General features: G+C 43.7%; 1 protein-coding gene across 5 annotated transcripts; it reads right to left on the reverse strand.

Annotated features, from left to right (window-relative positions):
* Window positions 1-60: 60 nt before the first annotated feature.
* LOC119031204 (carbohydrate-responsive element-binding protein) lies at window positions 61-21,093 on the reverse strand. 5 transcript variants are annotated; one of them, XM_037119526.1, is made up of 17 exons: window positions 20,670-21,090; window positions 18,388-18,494; window positions 18,030-18,112; window positions 17,631-17,720; window positions 16,673-16,714; window positions 12,622-12,796; window positions 11,950-12,030; window positions 7,787-7,938; window positions 6,441-7,023; window positions 6,250-6,323; window positions 5,745-6,015; window positions 4,804-4,919; window positions 4,465-4,587; window positions 4,106-4,233; window positions 2,720-2,843; window positions 681-810; window positions 61-559 (listed from the first exon to the last, which is right to left on the reverse strand). In XM_037119526.1, exons 1-17 carry the CDS (start codon window positions 21,026-21,028, stop codon window positions 396-398), a joined length of 2,802 nt encoding a protein of 933 aa, XP_036975421.1. In that variant the 5' UTR covers window positions 21,029-21,090; the 3' UTR covers window positions 61-395. The 5 variants fall into 5 exon arrangements, 4 of the variants coding, with proteins under 4 accessions (XP_036975421.1, XP_036975419.1, XP_036975418.1 ...); XM_037119524.1 differs by having other exon boundaries at window positions 5,745-6,012; window positions 6,441-7,053; XM_037119523.1 differs by having other exon boundaries at window positions 6,441-7,053; window positions 20,670-21,089.
* Between the last annotated feature and the right edge of the window lie 627 nt (window positions 21,094-21,720).

Genomic DNA, 21,720 nt, shown 5'->3' on the forward strand with positions numbered 1-21,720 from the left:
CATAGGTGAGATAACCTGTGATGTGAATAGGATTGAGAATAAACACGTCATGTCCCCAAATTATTTTAACAGTAAATTAAGCATTTTATTGACAGTCACAGTGACTCGTAACGCTTTCCGAGAAAATTATCTTAAGGCAGAGAAATACTTACAAGTGTATGTTACAAGTGTGGTAAACCCTCAACAGAATTTACACACAGATCGCATATAGCTCCTCTGATTCTTGGGTGTAGTGGAATACATTCTTTTTGCGGCTGGCGAGTTTTATTGGAATGTGATTATGCATTATGAAAAAGTCTCCGAGATGAGGGGTTGGGTCTTTATTAATCAGTCCACGTGCTGTCCTCTGACTTGTTGTCTCCTGTTCAAGTGTCAACCGAGTCTGCTCTTCAGGGTCACATGGGGTGTGTGCTGTCCCGGGTGGCGGGCTGTAAGGATTGGTCCAGGACAGCGGCGGGGTTGCCCTGGGTGACGGCGAGGGCGGCCTGCTCCGGCAGCACGCTGGGGTCCGTCAGGATGGCTGTCGTGGTGCTCAGGAGACGGAGTGAGCTCAGAACCACTGAGGGAAATGACAGACACAGATTACACAAATTTTTCGAGAGAACGAGGAACCATAGCGTTGCCGTTTTTAGGAATCTGGGTTTAGATGTGAGCTGAGGAACCGGCTGTACTGGACTCACTGGGTCTGAGCGCGGGCAGGGAGCAGTGTTGGTCCAGCCAGGACAGAGTGGATCGACACAGGTCCTCCATGCTGGCGGTGGACACCATCCCGTTATAGGACTCAAACAGCGGCTCGATGATGATACTGAACTGACACTGAGTTGAGGAAAGAGGTGTGGTTCATTCAAACACCAGAGACTATGAATATTCTTCAGCTGTCCTCTTTTCCTTCAGCCGTTTCTTTTTTTCAGTCCTGTTCCTGCTGGCTCTCTGCCCTGCATGTTTTAGATAAGTCCCTTGCTCCGACACACCCGATTCAGACGATCAGCTCGTCATGAAGCTCTGCTGAAGCCAGATAATGACCCGTTCATCTGAAGTCAGGTGTGTTGGAGTGGGAAACATCTTAAACACGCAGGGCAGGACGCCCACAGGACCAGGACAGAAAAATACAGTCGCTGTGTTACTGAATTGATATTGAACGGAAGTTTTAACTGGTTGTGTCACTATCTCATTTTAATAATGATGCCTCTATGTGACCCACATAAACCAACAAGACCTTCAACGTCAATATTGGCTGTTCCTCTCTATGTATTATCAGTTAGTCGTTCACAAGGTCTGATTCGCACTAATCAGGGTTGGATAAGTAATCAAGCAGAAAAGTTTAATGTCAGAGTCGAATGAATAGAGGAGACTCACAGCCCGAGGAACACAGTTGCTCTTTAGTCTGGTGGTGCGGCACTGAAACAAAGATGACTTTCTTTCACCATCATCATATTACAGCTATTAATCCTAAATATCCACAAATAGACACATTACTTCATCGCTATGCAAACAGCTGTGATGGAAAAAGGAAAAGCAGTATTCACAATAGGTTGCTCTTTCTTTCACATGCCTCCAACACAAATGCATGCACTAGCCAGATCTTTACAGATGCTGATTGACTCGCATTAGCTCTGCTAGTTAGTATCTGCAGCAGCTGTGTGTGACTGACAAAAAATTTTAAAAAACCTGCAACTTCATTTTTGTCTTTTAATGCCACAGTGTGGCTCACTAAATGTGTTTTTGATGGACAATAATGAAGCCTTATGGCACACGAGAATAAGAACTATTAGAGGGATCAATTCACTGCTAGTTTTGGTCTTTTCGTGGGATTTGTTCACTATAAGCAAAAAAAAAACGTATCATCAGTTCCTTGATAGTTATTTCAGTCATACCACTGCGACTGATTGCTTCACCGTTTTGCAGGCACCCATGAACTAATGGTCCGCAAAAACTAAATGAGTCAGCTCTCAGTGTTGAACACCACTCTCTATGGAGAGGCTAGAAAATTAGCAGTAAAACATCCGACCCGACGCAGCTATCTTGACTATGTAATGAGAAAATACAGAGCCGTATGTTTCCAATTTACAATATCAGCAGTCAGATAAACGCACAATCCCCCGTGGAACCAGAGAAAATTCCTTAATATTCATGGAAAGAAAACACCCTTGGGTTGTTTTTGTGCAACGCACTCCGATGATAAAATCCTAATCTGATCTTCTTATCTTGCCTGCGAGATACAGGCAGCAGTAAAAGATATGGTGATCATTAAGGAAAGAGAGTTTTTATGCACCTGGCAGTTGCGACACGCAGACGTGTATCCTATCTGCCTGATGACACCAACACACCCCACATGAATAATAATGAATTAAATGTTGTTATTATACTTTCGATATGTACTATAACAAAGTAAAAGCTCATTTCATGGGACATTTTTTTCCCTGCTTCGCTTAAAAAAACACTGTAACTGTGTGTCCTTCCAGATTGGCATGATGTTCAGATTAATTAGTTCATTTGGATTCAAAGAAACCAGTTTGGGGACCAAAATAAAATCTGATATTCCTCCAAAGTCTGAAGATGCTCCAGCCAACTGCTGCAAAGTGGCGGAACAGAGGAGCCTCACACAGGAATAGATGGGTATGCTGGATTCTAATGTTCAATGCAGGGTAAATAAGGTTTTTAGGTTGTGTTTGTGGCGTTGTGATGCTTTCATCAACCAGATTTACATTCGTTAGGATACGATCCAGAACTTCCAGTTCTGCAGCGTCTGCGCCTGGACGTACTCTCTGAACTTCTGCCTCATGTGGTCGAAGCGCTGGCGCGTGATGGGCACACCGGTGGCCGGTAGCTGCTGCTGGCACACACTGCAGGAAGAGCCACAGGAAGAGTCAACAAAGCAGGGCAAAACATATATGTGATATTAAAGTGGCAACAGACAGCTTTCTTCCTGTTTCCTAAAAGTGACAAATGACAACAACGCAGGACGGAACATTAGTTTATTCAATCATGGAGTAATTCAATAGAGGTGGTTAAGCTTCCATTTTTCCTGGTGACAGCATGCTCGTTGACAAAACTGTATCGTTATAGCGGGGTTTATAGGTAACCAGTGTAAACACAGATGGTTTCATTATTCTGCATCCATTACATTGTGCAGTCAGCATTGCCAATTTCAAGGCTTTGAACTGCACGGTGTCTTTCATTTTTGGAGTCTTGTCTCTTTTTAACCTACTCTATTTTAGCCTACTTTCATATACGTTACCCTGTGTTAATTTTTTGTTTCTTGACATCATCCTACTTGTTTTTAATGTCTTTTAATGCAACTGAATGCCCCTGTAAAGCACTTTAAGTTGTCTTGTGTCTGAATTGTGCTAAACAAATAAGCTTGCCTTGCCTTGACTTCATAATACTATGCTGAAGCAGAAAAGCTGTCCAATTTAAAGGATGGGTCCTCAGTTTTTCAAGTCTGTCTTAAATCAATAGCCAGGTATTCATGTGTACATCAAAATAGATTCTGCTTGTTGTAGTCATCCCTGCTGATCATACTGGCTCATAAGAGTTCCCCTACTTCCACCGGAAATCATGGGGGACAAAATCAACAATCCAAAATATGTGAACTTATCCTTTAAATTCAAGGTCGAATAATGTAAAAAGTTTGATTAATAATAAAGCAGGTCTAGTTACTAAATAAATATGGAGAACGTATTAAAACACTCGATCCACTGAGAAAAGCGCACAGCCACAAATGGCGCCGGCAAGGTGGTGATGTTACAAGTACACACCCTCAGCCACACCCCCAGCACAGCCATAGGTGCAGTCACCACCGATTTCAAATAGAACTAGACAGTGAACACAAAATGGATTTTTAAAACACTTTTCTCAGCTCGAGGAAATATGTATGTGGAAACATAGTGGGTGGTGCCATGTGAGAACGGACCAATCAGATCAGGCTGGACTTTTCGGGACAGGAGCCTTAAATACAGGCATGAATAACTGAGCGCTCAGACAGGATGAACAGACATGCTGCAGCTATGGAACGTAAGGAAAACAATGTATCATATGATATAATATCAAACCAAAACATCCATAGTATCTTAGTGAACATGCATGCACTAGCTAAAGGTCTCACTTGATGGCAGAGTTGAGGAGCTGGATCTCCTCTCTGAGCCTCTGAGCCTCGTCGTGCAGCTGAGCTCGCTCCTGCTGCATCTTGCTGATGTACTCAGCCGTCTTCTGCAGCGTGGTGGCTTTACTGATCTGTGCCAGCGGACAGAGGGATTACCAAATGTCACAAATACATTCAAATTATTCACCAATATTCAATATCACAGTGGTTACGCTCATGAATAAGAGATGTCTGGAGCTCCACCTCATATCTTTTAACAGTTAAACCGTGCTTTACTTCTCCTGAACTTTGCTGATGCTCCCCGCCACCCCCACCTTTCAGCTCATACATCTCTACTGCAGCTGCGCATCTTTTCACAGTACCTTTATGCTCGGCTGAGAGCTGAGTGTTGTCACAAGATTATGTAAAGTGTCAAAACCCAGTTTGATGTTGAAACGCCTCTTCTGCTCTGCAGAGATGTGAGTTATCCTCCTGGTCTCTGTTTGCTGCAGATAACACAGCATGGAAACATGTACCGTACATCACAGGTCACACCCAGATTCACAAACAATCAGTTTCAGGTATTAGTCACTTTCCACTTCATTTAGCACTCCAGAGCGATTTGATTGTATCTATATTTATAAAAATGGCATGCTGTCCTTTATGAAAACATAGATATACCATACATAAAATGAGAAATGAAATGAGACAGTGTGTCCTACCTTACTTGATTCTATCTTTCCGAGAACTGAGAAGCCTGAATGTGAGGACTCGAGGTTGGAGACCTTCTCTATCGGGTTTGGTGGTGATGTTTGGCCTGGATGTCCTGGAAAATGGACTAAAAGAAAGACATATGTCCATCCAGTGTAAATTCAGCAGATGTCAACAGTGTGGTGAAAATGATAAATTTACATTGGCCGTAAACAGTACACAACGGCTGTGGGCTCTTTAGTTCTTCCATGTGTTTATGGAAGATGCCAACACTTAAGCATACTCACTATGCTGTGTGACAATTAAGAAGCCCAAGTCTGATAAGATAAAGTTATTTTTAGTTACTTTACTATGTTCCAGATGTAAATATGTAAATGTTCACTCTACAACAATTATTTGATTACTAGTTAATTTTAAGATTAAGATTTAACATGAACCACTCAACCACATACAGATACCAGCCATCTAAATACGCCTGATATTTTTCAGATCCATGCATTATATGTTGAAAAACGCTATACATTAAGATTAAAGCCATGGTCTGCAACTATTCACTGAATCAGCTCTTCTTCTTAACACATCATTATTTAGAAATTGGCATTACTCATGATTTGGCGCCCCCCGAACATTTCTCAGTGTACCACCACTGTCATAAATACAAATCACTGGTCTGTAACAACTTGCCAGCATAATGTAGGTGCTAACTACAAGCAAAACTCAAGTCATAACATTCAGCTTTGTTGTCACATGATACATAAATATTTCACCACGACACCCCGCATAAAAGTTCTACATCTCTGCATAAAGTTTTGAAAAGTGAGCGCATGCGAGCGCATTAAACACTGTGTGATGGACAAAAATCAAGTCTGCACACTAGTATTTGAAAAAAACAAACAAACAAAAAAAGCTATAGAGCCCAACGCTTGAGTGTTTCAGAGCACTGAGGACTTACCTGTTAAGCTGCTCCTGTCCGTGCTGTAGAGCTGGACTGGAGACAGTTTCTCCGTCTTGGGAATGAGGAGGGTGGTACCCGTGTGCGCGGAGCCGTGGGTGAGCAGGGCGGACACCGCCGAGCCTCTGGAGGTGCTGGCGTGTGGTCCACTGTGACCCAGGGTGGCGCTCTGGCTGTGCAGAGGCGTCAACACCGGGATCCCCGCAGGCCATCCGGCCCCATGGTGCTGCTGTGATGAAGCTCCTCCGACATGCGTGCTGCTGCTTGACTGCTAAAAAAAAAAGACATAAACTTTACTTTCCAGAAATGTTTTTTTCCCCCTGAAGAAAATGTTAAACAAGCAACAGCAACACTGAGACAACTTCATATAATTATGAACCCCTGGCAATCAAACTGTTCAAGCCATTTCCATTCCTTTTGCATTATTGGTTGTTTGGATGCTGTGCTAAGCTAGTCATCAACACAAATGAACGCGGCTCTTGTGATATTAAAAGGACAGGCTCACCGAGGAGCTGGGAGATGATGACCTCTGACCTTTGGCTGCCACCAGAGTAGCATCAAATCCTAATGATGGCTTCCCTGAAAGCAGAAAACCAAAAACTTAGTTCATTTCGTCTGACAGGAAGTTGAGCCGACTCAATTTTTCAGATGAGTAAAAAGATATTTAGATGAACAGAAATGCCAGAACTGACTCACGTTCCCGTGCGCCGGAGGAGAGCAGCTGAGCCAGGCAGCTAGTGGGTGTGGGTGCAGTGGACGGGGGGCCAGACGGAGCAACAGGGGGACCGGCTGCCCTCACTCCTCCTGTCTTCTGCTTGTGCTTCCCTCTGACCCCTGTAACAGCCACCTGCTCCGGGACGGAGAAGCAGTGGGCCGCGGTGACAGAGGGCAGCGCAGTGTGGACCGGGTCAGACACAGCGGCCGGGTAACTGAGAGAGTGGCAGGGAGTCAGGGGGTACGCGTCCCCTGTGTGAGTGTAGCCGTGAGCCTGGTGCACAGAGCCCTGGGCGCCCATGGTGGAGGCGGTGTGGGTGATGACAGTGGGGGTCACGCTGGTCGTGGTGTAGTAACCGAATTTGTGGCATGGAAGTGGGTACAAAAAAGGAACGCTCGAAGAGGCCAGCTGCTCGATGCTGCTGGTGTATGCTATAGAAACGGGCGGATCAGAGTACGACTGGGGTCCATATGGCATGGCACCTGATATGATGCCCGATGTTTGGTATTCACCGCATCCCTGGTGTGGCCTGGTCTGGTCTGGCCGGGTATTGGATGAAGAGGGCTGAGACAAATTGTCAGATGAGAGATTGGGCTGGAAAAAAGGAAGATTCAGTCTATTCACTGATATAACAATGGTGATATTCAGAGCCAATGTATTGGTTGGCCGATTTCACTGGCCGATATTAGCCTATCATAGGTACTGTACTGGCAGATATTGGGGGGGGAGTTGAAAAATGCACAATATGCTGAGCTCATATCTATCATATTCTATCTCTCATTTCCCCATCCACCTCAGGTATTGCTGGTATATGCTAGCAGGCAAACCATACAAACATGAGTTTCTGATTATATAAATATGGGTGCATTGATAAATTCAGTGGTTGGACAATAAATGTTCAACAGAGAACAAGAAACAGAGAAAAAGAGAATTAATTTAAATTGTAAAATGCAAATATGAAAATGTGCAGGGATTTAATAAAAAGGGGGAAATTGTAAAACTCAAACTGGATAATAGATAGTTGAAAAGTATGGTTCCCCCAGCAGAAGGAGCCCATTCCTACCACTGGATTCATATGCATCATCAAAACTGTTTTTAAGAGATTCTAATACAGAAAAGGATGCTCTGAATAATTAATAATCATTCAAAGTCCAGGTGAAGTTATTGTTTAACTGTAATATATCCTGCCTCTATCAATATTGGACCTTTATCTTTCATAGTTAATATCGGTATCGGCACCAACATTCAGGATCAGTCGGGCTCCAACAATAATTTCTGCAGCAACACATCTCACAAGCAGGAGGAGCTGTTTTTGCGGCAGCAGTACCTGAGCCAGCTGGGGGTCGATGAGTAGCTGAGGAGCTGTGACCACAGGGGAGGGGACTGGAGCAAACTCTGCGCTGGATGTGCACTCAAAATAGCCACAATCAGCAAAACCAGTCTGCTCTGTGGGCTGGCCCCGGTAGTTCATAAAGATATCTGAAAAAAAACAAAACACACAAAGTAAATCAGGTGTGATGAAACTCTGAGTGCTGATACAGCTGGAACGATAGAAGCTGGTATCAGCGAATTATCCTAAAAAAACTCTCCAAACTTCAAATTACTTGAAGTATTAATTACAAAGTCAGGTTTTGACAACACGACATATGCTGCGACCTCTGTCTACTCCTTTCTTTTCAGTTCTAACCTGGTTAAAAATGATCAATAATGTTTTCAGGACAGAACTTAGAACAGTTGAGGACAATCCTGGGGCTGCAAATAGCCATTATTTTCATTTCTTAAAATACTGCAACTGGCAATAAATTGAATTTGACATCGACCAATTATTTGATTAATTGTTGCAGCACGAGGCAGCACTACAAGGAAACAAAGAACCCAGACAATGCACACTGAGATATAGAGTTACTTAATATACCTACGGACAAATACCAACCGATTCATTCAACATAGTGCTTCTAAGAGCTCTAAATCAGGCAGAGGAAGTCAGTTCCCAATCTTTCTGAAGGCTATTCTGGCTGAGGGGAGCAGAGCACTTAAAAGCTTCCTTCGTCATTTCAGTCTGTACACTTGGAACAGACAGTCAACAGGTGCATGGTCACCTCCAGAAGCATGTGACCAGTGACGACAGTTTGAGTCCATAGCTGCATAAAACTTAAAGGTAAACATGGTGTTTGCACAGCTGAGTTCTGATATAAATACAGAACTGCGAAAAGGGATGCTTGTTCCAAAGGCTACTAATACTTTGTATCAGTATCATACTTAATCCAATCAACAGCTTCAGCTTTTAAAGTAACAACAAGTCTTGAAATCCTTACTGTCAGTCTGTAGATTGATGTTAAAGCCATGGGTTCATTTCATAAATTTAAAAACGGCGAGTATGAAATATCACCCAAAATGTTGCAAAGCTCTCTGTGTGACGTGATCTTGAAAGGTATTTGCTTCACATCTGCCAGGTCACATATTTTTGGAGCCACCGAGTGTGGCGGGCTGCCATCAGTGGCTTACAACAGCTTCTTCCCATCCGACCTCACCGAAATTCAAACCAAGTTTTAATCAGTTGAGGAACAAATGTCAATACAAGCGGTACGAGCTCTGTCAAGCAAAGGCAACGAGTGCAGCACAGTCTGACAATACATACCGGTATGTTTGAGTTTTCATCTCGTTAAGGAGAGACTAGTGGATTAACATGCCGTCTCAAACAGTCACGAGTATTTCCATTTTAGAGAAGCACGGTGGAAGACTGTGCATAAATAAAACTCACGGCCGTGTCGCTCTGACAGACACTCGCTAGCTCCCTGGACCTTGTGACCAAGAGAAAGGCAGACAGCTGATCCCTAAAGACCCTGCCAGTGCTGTGAGAACAAACAGCTACACACAAACACACACACACACACACACACACGAACAAACCCACACACACATTACAGCAGTGGGCAGCAGGTTGTCTCTGGGTTACAAAGGCTGATTTGTAGCCACAGGGCTGCTGGATTGCTTGGCTGAATGTAACACAAAGGCCAAAACAACCACAGCCGTTGTGCCCCTGAGCAAGAAACCAAACTCCCTCCTGTCTGAAGCTCTCCAGCTCTCTGTGTCTCCCTGCAGGTTAGCTGTTTGCTCTGAAGAGGCAAGCAAGCCCGAGACTATAACATTTCCTACCTTTCACATTGAAGGACGCACGTAGACTGTATTAAACACAGACGTGGTCTCTGTGAAGTCACCTACAAGTTACCGAAGAGCCATTGTGAAGCTCAGTCTGGCCACTATCTTGGCTTTGCTTGACTCCGCCTAAATCCTGGCAAATCCAAAAATGGGAGGAGCTAAAACAGCGCGAATAAAGTCTTGTGGAATTATCCAATGCGTAGCTGATGACTGTCACTGAAAGTAGCCACGCCCATAATCATGTGTAACTTTAAGCCTTAAAATATCGATAGTGAGTTTCCCCAAACAGTTGTCATGAGCATGGAAATGAGCTATTGAGACCAAAACCAGTTTTTGTACCAGGCTGTAGACATGACTATTTATGTTGTAAAGTTGTGCATTTTAACATGAGATCCTAACAGCATTGACTCGCTTTTGGGGCCGTCAAGTGGTCTTTCGAGGAACCGCAGTTTTGAAGTTGTGAGAGTTATGATGTTATCTCAAAGACGTCCATGTATTGTGCTTCAGAGATAATTACTGAAGTTAGCATGCTAACCAGCTTAGCCCCTTCTGTCCCATAAGACAAAAACTGCTCTCCCAGTCTGCAACGCTAGTTGCATGGTTAACTAAATTGAGTGGCTAATGGCAGCTGCAGCTGCCAGCAATTACGGTTAGATATGGTGCCCCCTATTTGTTTGGAGTGGGAATTCTAGAGGTGGCCAGGTCTCACATGCTGTACCTTTGAAGGTTCAGTGAACTCTAGTAGTGTGAAGGAGCTATTTTTATCTGAGTATTGTTTACATGAGGACACAGGGTGACAGAATACACATCCCACTGTCTATGTGTGGTAATTCACCAAGATACAGTACGCTGCAATGTGCCAACAGACTGCAAGCTAGCTGTTATACATGTAAACAATTCTGGATTTAAAATACAAACCAGCTTTAGAGGGGAAAGGTGGAGGAAGAAAGTGCACTCAACGCATTTTGTTGGATGATGAAGATACAAACAACGCACTTTGGTGAATCACACTGAATGGGGACATAACTCTTGTGTGTCTAATGAAAAGCTCCACAGGGCCCCTTTATGTTGACTAGTGTTAATAACTGCATTAGCATCCATTTGCAGTTGTCTCTCTCAGTCAATGTGAAAAAAAAGTTTTCAGGCCAGAGGCTACCTGGTTGGCATGCCAACTTAAGTAGATTACCCACTTACACACAATACAGAGATCTCCAACATGTCAAACAGTTGAAACAGTTGAATTTACCCAATTTCTGAATGTTTCAAACAAAAACAAAAACCTACCACCTTTAAGTCCAAAACTCACTGTCCTTTTTGCTCTGTTTATGGTCTCCACCTCCACATCCTGAGGGTAAAACCTGGCTCGTTAGCTGCTAGATGCTTCACTATGTTCAGTATCTAGTTGATAACTTTGTCTTTCTGACATTTATAGCTTAGCGGAAAGTGAACAGTCGGTTTATTAGTGCTTTTTGCTGAAAAAAAGCTGCCTGCTTTGGCCGAAAACAATACTGTTGAGAGCGGTGAGAGCGAACCAAAATCGGCAATATCGTGGGCTGAAAGACGCTAAAAAAGCCTCATGGAGTTAGGTGGTGATTCTCTGCAGGTTCATCCCTTTCAGATAACTATTGTTCACTTGTTAATCTGAAAGTATTGATTGTCGTGTTAACCCAACGCTTCAGACAGACATCGTCAAGCTTCAAATATTCAGGACTTTGAACAGAGGTCATCAAGAGCTTGAGTTTGGAGAAGGAAGTTCCACCATCTCCCAGCCCATCCCTTTATTTTCCCAGTGGTGCCAGAGCCAGGGGTCGTGGTTAAAGACATCCTCTTCCACTTCCCCATTCTCCTGGCTCAACCCTGGCTTTGACCCTCCTTTCACCTCTGAGAACCAAATAATATAACGCAGACACAGCACATAAGCAAAGGAGTGTCACTTTAGAGCAGATTCGTTTTAAAAGCAACCAGCCATCTAGAATGATCAGAAATGCCATGTAAAAATATACAAATTAGTTATTATTCTTAAATTCAGACTTAATACTACAACACATCACTTTTCTTGTAGAGTATTGGAGAGGGAAAACGCTAATCTTGACAAACGCCTAGAATTGCGTCTAGTCTAAGACACCGTCAGGCTGAAACTTTGACACGACTCTAAAACTCTGATACCTCTTATGTGGCCCGAGGACACTAAATCAAGCATACTACACCGTCATCTTGGACAAAAATCAACAGTTTTATGGATAATCAGATGAAGCGAATCCCAGGAGGAAACTGATCCACATGTCAGATGAACAGACAGACACACAGACAGAGGGACGTGTGGAGAGGTACCTGGTATATCCATGAAATCGTCTAGGTTGGGCTGCAGTGGAGTCAGGCCTGGCTGGATTATATCAGCATTGCTTGTGTATGCTGAAGAGGAAGAGACAGAAATATCAGAGAGAGACATAGAGAGAGAGAGAGTGAAAGAGAGAGAGGAGGGGGGGGAAATGTTTATGAGTGCATCTGTCAATGTGTTTTTAAAAGGTTATCTTTCGGCATAAGGAATTTCTTTATTTGTAAGGTGCGCTCCTTTGGCTGACTTGCTGACCCATCAGCCACACCAAGTGACAAAACTGTGGTGTTGGGACAAACCATTACATCTCCTGAAAAACTACTCCTCTCTCAAAATAAAGAAATAGTTAAACAGTTTAGAAATCAAACCAGTCAGGCACAGCCAAAAACCCAAAATACAAGCATCCAGGGCCTTCAAAATATGGAATATGGTGAATTTCCTGCATGTGGTATGTCATATCTCACTCACTATATTAAATTGTACACAGCTGTTCTATCATTAATTCTGTCATCTGGGCTGATGTTCATGGCAGAAATGGCATTAAGCTAGACGAGTTTTGACAGATTTGATTAAAAAAATAAAATGAAATAAACTGCATGTCAGAATTCACATGACAAACACCCGCAAATGCACAAATGCACTGAACATTCAGGGCGCTGACTACTCACTGTCTTGATGGTCACCGGCCCAGGGACATGGCTTTTGAGTCATGGTGAACAGGGTGTCGGAGATGTCAGAGAGCAGGCAGTCCAGGTCGAACATGTGGGCCTCCACCGGCGCGGCCTTGGGCTCCTGGTACATCTGATTAGACCATTTCTCCAGCTTGGCCTGGCAGATCTGACCCTGGAGCAGATTTGTCAGAGTTTAAAAAAACAATTCAAAGCAAATTTTTTGTCAATATCTGATCTATCCATTAGAGGGCTCCCTACAAAAAAAAAAAAAAGACTGAAAAGGCAAAGTGATGCATTGATGGCATTTGGTATGGAAAGTGTCAAAAAAAGGGAACGACTACCTGAGAAAGGCATGTAGAAACACCAAAGAACAGGATGATATGATTTACATGTTCCTTCCTCTCAAAAATACGAGAATGCAAGCTCAGAAAAACAGTTTACTTCCAACTGAGCAAAAACAAAACGACAAACACAGCAGTTTCAGTTGCTCCATGATTATATCCAGCTAACCGGAAAACATGCAATGGAACATTTCTCCAAGTGCCTTCTTATCCAGTAAAATATAACTCACAGAAAATGAAGTTCCAGATCGGTCTCTTCCCTCGGTTTGAGATGCTTTGCCCCAGGCTGATCTCCTTGTCTTTACCCTCCACTACTAAGTCTGAAGCCATATTTATAGGGAAGCCCTGACTGAGCCGGAAACTGTTTTGATTACGTCCAAGCAAACGACATCCCCTCCGATAATTTATTCATTTACCTCTCGATTTGTTTTCTTCGAGGGGGGAAAGTGTGCAAGTAGAAATGAGGTAAGATTGCCGTGCGCTCATGCACGTATGTGTCAGCGTGAGTGAGTGTGTGTGTGTGTGTGTGCCTGATGAAAAAGCAGTTTTGACACATTGTTAAAAAACACAAGCCCCTCGCAGGTTTATCATTATGCCCGCTTTGTTCATTTCTTTATTTTGATGTCTCACCATTTCAATAAGTGCTGCTGCCTTTTGTCCCTGACCTAATTCTGGCAGTCACACTCACGTGTGGCCAGGCAAAAAGGCAGATCTGAGGCCCCTGCCAACAAAAAACTGCTGATGTCTTGCCGGAGAGGAAAAAGAATGAACGCGCATATCAGCGCCTCACAAGTTCTCACTTCCGATGGGTGATTTCTTACATCTTTTAAGGGGTTTCCTGCAACCAGGTGGTGCATTACATTATTTGGGGTTTTCTGTTTGGCAGTTTCCTGTTTTAATTTGTAGATTTTATCCTTGTACGTTATGTTTTGCTTTCTATCGCGGAAACTTTGTTGTTTTTGTTATACAGTTAAGCGCTTTTTTGTAGTGAGATGTCCTTTAAAACGATACAGCTCCTCCTTTTGGGGTATATCTGTATATCAGTTTTGGATAACCTTTAAGGAGTGCACCTGTGTAGTTTTACTGTGATTTTGCCGGAATACATGCTGAAGAAAGCCTGAAACGTCCAAGTGGCAAGTGGGCTTTGGCTCTTTCCTGCACTTTTTCTGTGAGCACCTGTGTTTGTGTTTTATCGCGCTCTAAATGATTGTTTTGTTCATCTTTGTGTCTGAGTTAGAGCTACGGTGTGCACTGAGCTGACTGTTTTGCTAGTGTTAGCAATGTTAACTAGCATTAGCAACATCAACAACAGACTGCACTGACAATGTTAATAGTAGCTGGCTAGCACTAGCAACCTCAACATTAGTTTGCTTTGCTAGCTAGCGTTAGCAGCATTAGCTAGTACAAACAACTGATAAACACTTGAGGGGTAGATGACTGGAACAATAGTGTTGTTGTGACTTGAGATGGAATGCCACGTTAAGTGGCTGGACGTCGTCAGTGACACCTGTCTTCTACCTGACTGCATGGGTGTTTTTTTTTGTTTCATTTAGAGAGAAGCCTGAAGGATAAGGACAGACACACATCAAGACTCTACAGATGTACTAGTGACCCTTAGGTGCTTTGAGCAAAATGGTAACGTCAGCATGCTAACAGGCTAACAATGACTTTGCTAGCATGCTGACGTTTTCCAGGTAATATTTACCATAGTCACCATGCTCAGTTTAGCATTTTAGCATGCTAACAGTTCCTTATTTAGAGCCAAACATGAATACAGCGGAGGTTAAAGGGAATGTCATGAGTTTTGCAAGTATGTGCTCATTAACCAGGGTTTTTGCACCAGCAAAAAAAGGCAGCAAGATTTTTATGAGCTAAAGAACACTTCACAGCTTGGGTGGTTTGGTTTAGTTTGGTTACATTAGAGGATGTTGCCCGCACTCTTAACTGTGTACTGTACTACACAGCTTGCTACAACTTTTAGAGCAAACCATATGACTAAACAAGACAGCTGATTTTAGTCTTTGATGTTATTCGATACCCACTTTTAAGTAAAAGTATTTGTATAGGGGAAAGTAAAAAACAGGTTTTGGGCAGATGAACCCCGTAGAGGAACAGACAGTGGATTACCTAAATCATATGAATTGATCCTCTGGGGACAGTGAATATCTGAGGCCGATTTCATGGCAATCCATCTTATAGTCGTCCAGGTATTTCAGTCTGAACCACAAACATTATGGTGGAACTAAAGTCAGTGGATCATCAACAAGATTCATCCTCCAGGGAGTGTGAATGTCTGCACAAAATCTCATACCAATACACCCAGTGGTTGTAGAGACAGCTCAGTCCGGAGTACGGAGGATGACCGATCACGTGTGGCCCATGGAATGACAATGTGTCTTTTGATATCAGACTGACAGTATGGTTTGTAATTCGAATCTGTGATAGATTTCCCCAAACAACTGCTTGTGGAATATTGATGCCTTGCGAAAGCATATAAAGCTCCTCTATCCACACAAATCTTACGGTTAAAGGTGTTTTGATTATGGGGATGAAGCTAAAATGATATGGCCTTTTCAATTTGAGATTGGAGCTCTGATTGCTGTAAGCTGTTATAAAGTATATGACATAAGCACTAACGTTACAAAAACAACCTCTTGGTTTTACTGTGGTGTTTTTTACTTGGCACTGGATTTAATCTCTTGAGAGAAAGTCGAGATAGCGCTTTGGTTACACAAAGATTAAAAAACCTGGTTTAGTGATCTTTGACCTACCAGTCTACTACTCACTGATATGTGGCTCTTTGAAGTGCCTGACAATAAATGGGCTGGTCCGGCTACAGACGGACAGACAGGTCTCCGCAGTGACCAGCAGGTTTTTCAGTGTTTTCCCACATTTCCCAACATTCCCAGTGTTCTCCCGTCCATCGCTCCCTGTCTGTGATTGTGTGCGGTGGCGTGGTCTGCCTTCCTCAATCTCCTGTCCTCTCACCTCACAGCCATTTTTTTGACCCCAGTTAAAACCCGGGCCCCCAATGACAAGCTAAATCTAAATAGTGAATTAAAAACAGACTTCAAAGGTGAAAGGGGGAACAGTGGGATGACACAGTGGCACAGTTGGCTCGGGCTCGCGAGGGGCACATGTCACATTCTCATGTGAATACTATCACGAATGAGGTGCTTCCCCAGGGTCCCTCCCTCTCTTTGCCTTTCTCCTCGCCTTTTGTTCGTCTATGCCACCGTGACGTCACATACTCGCTGCCCCTCCGCTGCTCGACGTTCACAAAGCAGAAGTGGGTCAGATTTGATTAAGTGAAATTAAATTCTGCAGCCATTTCCCCTTCAAAGAAAAGTTTGAGGCATTGTCGCTGTCGGCAATCCATATGTGTCAACTGCCTACAAATGCCGGGCCGTGACGCAAGTTGTTTTGCACGTTTCTGTTTTCTGTTTTTCTTCGTGCTCTGTGTTCCGTTCTAGTTAACCAAGGGGACTAAATCCACGTGCTAAAAATAGCTGCCTGGGGGACTTTGATGTTCATACGTCGAGCTCCGACTGCATTCAAATGTAAACAGCGCCAGCGGGCCGCCGACACTCACACTGAAGCCTGAGTCAATCGGCCAACTTCAAAGGTCAATATTGGCCTACATTGGTGTTATCCCAAAACTTGTGTGGAGACAACAGAATAATATTGAAGCAGGACTTTTGTCATACCTCTTGTAGCATTGATAGAATATCATCCTTCTTTTTCTGAAGCTGCAAAAGACAAAAAATAGAGAAGTGTGTTGTTTGATTTTGGAAATGAACTAAGACTCTACAATCATGCTAGCAGCAGGTGTAATGTTTATCATGCTCCCCAGCCAGGTTCAGCAACCGTGCATGCTAATACTTGATCACTGGCACTAAATCATGATTTGGACGTGACGTCTGCGCTTCAAATCACCAAAAATATAACAAGCCACCTTGAAGGGAAGATAAATGTCTGCACCAATTTCACAGAAATCCATCTGATACTTGTCAAGACAGCTGACTTAAGACCACAAACATGAACCTTGTGGCGGTGGTAGAGCAGGGCTTTCCAAGTTGGGCCACCATAAGGTTTGATTTTGCCTGCCAGATGTTTTTGTGAGATTTTAGTAGCCCTAAATATGATTTATCATCTATTTATGAAATTGGGATCCTACTACCATTTTGCATCTTAACAATACAATAGGTGTTTGCTTTTGGCTGGTGACCCAGCCTGAGGTTTCAGTTTTGGCCCTGCAAGGGAAAAGTCAGGGCACCCCTGGTTGTGTGTAGAAGAGTATGGGGATTAGTGAAGTCATTAGGATATATTATCTGGGAACCATGGACATCTGTAGAGAATTTGGTACTTATCCATCAGAAAGGTTAAATGATTTTGGTTAGGAAAAGTGAAAAGTTTGTCACTCTGAATCAAACACGTCAACCTGCTCTCAGCCCTCGAGGACATCTCGGGAAAGTCAGCAAGATACATCCTCAGGGGACCATGAACTTCTCTTGAAAATGTCACAACATTTTGGCCAATGGTCGTTAAGATTTTTTTTGTGTGGACCAACCAACATCAACAGACCTTTGCAGCCAGTATAGCTAAAAATCAACAAGAGGTGAAACGTGTTTTGTAAAATACAAATTTGAAAAAAGGAGTGCTCACCCTCTTCTTATAGTAGATCCTCCATTTGTGATACTCCTTGATCACCACCTCGATCCTTCGCTTCCAGTAGCATCCCTCTAACACGATCGCCTGTTGACATGAGGCAGAAGAAGAAGCATTTTATGTTCTGTACTACGAAGATCATACAATTGCCTAATCTCACCAGTGCATCGAAGCTCACCAACATAAACATTAAAGGATAAGTTCACCCAAAAATGAAAGCGTGGGCATTATTTACTCAACCTCATGATGATGGAAAGTCAGGGGAAGATTCCTAGTTCACAACAAATATAATTTTTTGGGATGAACTTTGCCTCTAATGTTTTTTGTTGATCGCCCGGTAAGTCAGTTTAGAACAAAGTGTAGCTGAAAAAAGATGCCGGCTTTGATTTTACTCACTTCCGGCTTTCGATGTGAATCTGCTTCCGAGCCCTCCAGCGGTGTGACGAACCCACATGCTGGGCTCTTCCTCTTCTCCACATCTAAACACAGCAACAAAATCAACACATTGTGCCGGCCGTTCGAAGGGAAAACATGTATTTTAATCACAGTGGCGTCTTAATGAACGCTGCTTGTGAAAACAGTGCTCCTCGTGCATGTTAAAACTAATCTCTGAGATGTTCTCCTCTTTGGACTCCTTGTCCGACAATTTCTGCTGCATTTGGCAGCGACGTCCTTGTTCATTATTAATGGGAAGATGCTGAAGTGTGTGTGGGCAGCGGTGAGAGGGGGAGGAGGTGAAGAGCGGCGGACTCACATTGAATGAACCAAGCTCTCCAGATCGCATTGTTCAGACGGATCTTATCCCTCCACAGCAGCCGCAGCCCCTTGAAAGACTTCCACTTAGGAGAGACTATCTTACCGCTGCAAAAAAGACAAACACATAATCAGGGTGGCTGTTTTGGAAAATTCCAAAATAAAAATAGGCTACTTATTAATGGAAAATGTTGTTTTGTTTTTTTTTTCTATGCTGAAAGAGAGGGACAGACTAGAATTGAGTAGAACCCTCTTCAGAGGAGAAGGCACACAGTGGAAAAACGATGATGAGCAGCCTCACCGGCTCACCCGTTAAAAACCTGTCCCGATTTTGACTAATGGTCCCCAATCAGCTTCGCCACCAGCGCACTTGTCAGGCTGTTAGCCCTCTCTTCCCCCTGGTTTCTGTCGGCCTGCTGAGTGCTGAGAAGAGCCCCCCTAATGTGAGGTGCTCGGGGAGTTGCTAGGAAGCATTTTCAACAGGCTTTTAATGGAGCGACGGCGCTCCGTGTCACGCGCTCCAAAACAGCAGAGACAGCACGTTACAAAAAAAAAAAAGAAGAAGAAGAAAAAAAACCTATTAGGAGAAGAACTGATTAACACTGGGCTGGTTAATGTAAAACACTGTGCAGCAGATCATATGGACACAGTCCACCTGCTACATAGTTTTAAGAAATGGACATTCTTCATGTCTTTATTGGTAATCCCTTCATGAGAGTGTTTGTGGTCTGTTGTTCTGGTTACCGCTCCTGGCTCGAGGTTTATTGTGGAGCTATCATCGCACTATAAAAAGAATATAAAATTGGCACAAAGTCACCTGTAAGAAAAATGTTTTCTTAGGGCCAAAGGGCTGGTGGCAGATCTTATAAACTACCGGAGCAGCACTAAAGTTACATTTCATTATGTGGAGCTGTGACGCTGGGTTGATTATTTGATAGATTAATTGAAAGAAAATGAATCGTCGAGTATTTGGATACTCGATTGTCAAACGTTATGCTGGTTTCCAGCTACTAAAATATGTGGATTTGCTGTTTTGCTTTGTCAGTTATGACAGTGAATGAAGTGTGTTTGGGTTTTGGACTGTCGGTTGGACAAATAAGGTAACTGGAAGACATCACTGGGACATTTTGCCGTGCACATTTTGCAGTTTTCGTCATTTTACAGACGTGCGCCAAAGTTAGTCCACGGATGTTTCAAGTGAAAAAGCAAAAATAGCATTTCACAGAAAATGCACAAGCGCTCATCGTTATGATGTGCCGAGGTTCGTTGGCAGACTGCATGCAGCGTTTCATTACACCCAACAAACTGTTACAGAAACCTGAAATGTATATTTTACGGCAGCGCTCAGACTTTATGGGGACCGGCAAATCACACATAATATGAATTTCTACATAATGTTGCTTTAAAAAGTGGAAAGTGGGATCCTGGTACCATTTTAAAAACACGACACAAAGGTCATTGCCTCTTGCCCGCCTTTAAATTTCAGTTTCGGATCTCCAAGGGAAATGTTTTCTGCAGCCTCAGACTGAAGGATTAATCGTTTGCAGATCGATCAATAATGATAATAACTGAGGGCAGATGGGTCTCAAGCAGCCTTTTGAAGAGAAAGACGTCCCTGCAACAACAGGTGCTTCCGTTCCACAGTCATCTGTCAAAACATGCAGTGTGAAGTCACAGTGCCACTCCATATATTTTTTCTTTTTAGAAAAACAATCCGGAGGCATCATGTCAGGATCTTCTCTCCTTTCCCTCAGTTACACTGTAATCTCTCCACCGCTGCCAACTGGAACCAAAGTCCACCCTCCAGTCAAGACTTTCCAAAGCTGTTTCGCAACCGACCGCGAAGCCCCTCTTCCGACACATCCATGAGCGTTATACACAACCCAGCACACTGACTGTCGGTTTGAGAGGAGAAACCTGCTGAAACACCACAGACATTTTTTTCTGTGCAGCCTCTTCATGTATAGAGATACATGAACACATCTGCACTACAGAGGGAGATCACTGCGAGGGGGGGGAATACCAGTTATAGCCTGCAGGTTCATCTTTTTCAACTTATGTATAGTTTTTTTTTTTTTTTTAATTAATCCTTGGGGCCCTGTCATCTGAAAACTGATATATGATATCAGCTCATCATGCTGCTTGAGGGCTCCTGACTTTAAACATCCACTCCTGCAGGTTAAGGAGAAGTGCCGTGAAACAGAAGTGAAAATTAAACCTGGAGTCGTGTGTATAAAGTCAGCTCAGAATGATGAGAGGTGGTGTTCAGATCGTATGACCCACCTGTAGGCCAGGGACATGCAGTCGAACAGGCGGGTCAGAGTGGGGTCGATGCTCAGGCTCCCGGAGCTGAGCGGCCCGTAACGGTACGTCTGGCACCACGTCCTGTTCACCGTGTCGAAGTCGTATCTGTGGGAGCCGCCGCTCCTCCTCCGGCGCGGCGCGGAGTCGCTGTGGGGCGACGACACCATGAAGTGTCCGCTGTGGATGACCTGCGTGCCGGGTAAGGCGCCGGAGGAGGAGGAGGACGACGGCCCGGCGCCGACCGCCCGAGCGGGCTCCACCTCCGCCTCCGAGTCCGAGTCCGAGGAGTCGTGGAGCTCGCTGCGCCCGGCTGAACAAACTCTGCCTTCGCCCGCCATGGTGCGCTCTCACTCAGGGTTGACTGACCGTCCAACGGTGAACTTTCTCCTCAACTGACTCCCCCCCTCCTCCTCCTCCCTCCTCCTCCTCCCACCGCCCCTGTTGTCTCCAGACAGTCCAATTTTTCCTCCCCACAAGTGTGGCCCAGTCACAGCGGAGAGGCCTCTCATCTGTCAGCTGAGACCACTGACAGTCCCGCCGCGCGCGCGTGTGTGTGTGTGTGTCTGTTGTGTAACAGCTACTATCATTATGTCAACTTCCTGCAGTGGTAAAGTCCTTCTCACCACCGACGCTAATTATTAATAGACAAATCCTGATCTAAATTATATTATTATTATTATTTTTTTTTTTATCATTATTATATATGGGAAAATATTACAGTGGCTTTACACTTAAAGGTACACTGTGCAATCTTCATTGACTTTAACCCACTAAGTAAACAAACTCTTTGTGACTAGATAAACTGAGTAAACAAACTGACCTTAAAGGACAACACACTTTCACACTGCTTCACTTTGCTTGTATCTGGCGGACCCTGCCACCGCTCTTGCTTCAAACAGTGTTCTGGGGACCTTGTTTTTTTCTCTGAGAACAGCTTGTTTATTCTGTTATGGGGCAAATGGTTACTTCTGAATTTGCATGATTACCTCATTAACACTGTAAATATAATATCTATCTATAAAAATATGAA

This window comes from Acanthopagrus latus, chromosome 13 (assembly GCF_904848185.1).
Source record: "Acanthopagrus latus isolate v.2019 chromosome 13, fAcaLat1.1, whole genome shotgun sequence".
NCBI classification, from domain to species: Eukaryota; Metazoa; Chordata; class Actinopteri; order Spariformes; family Sparidae; genus Acanthopagrus; species Acanthopagrus latus.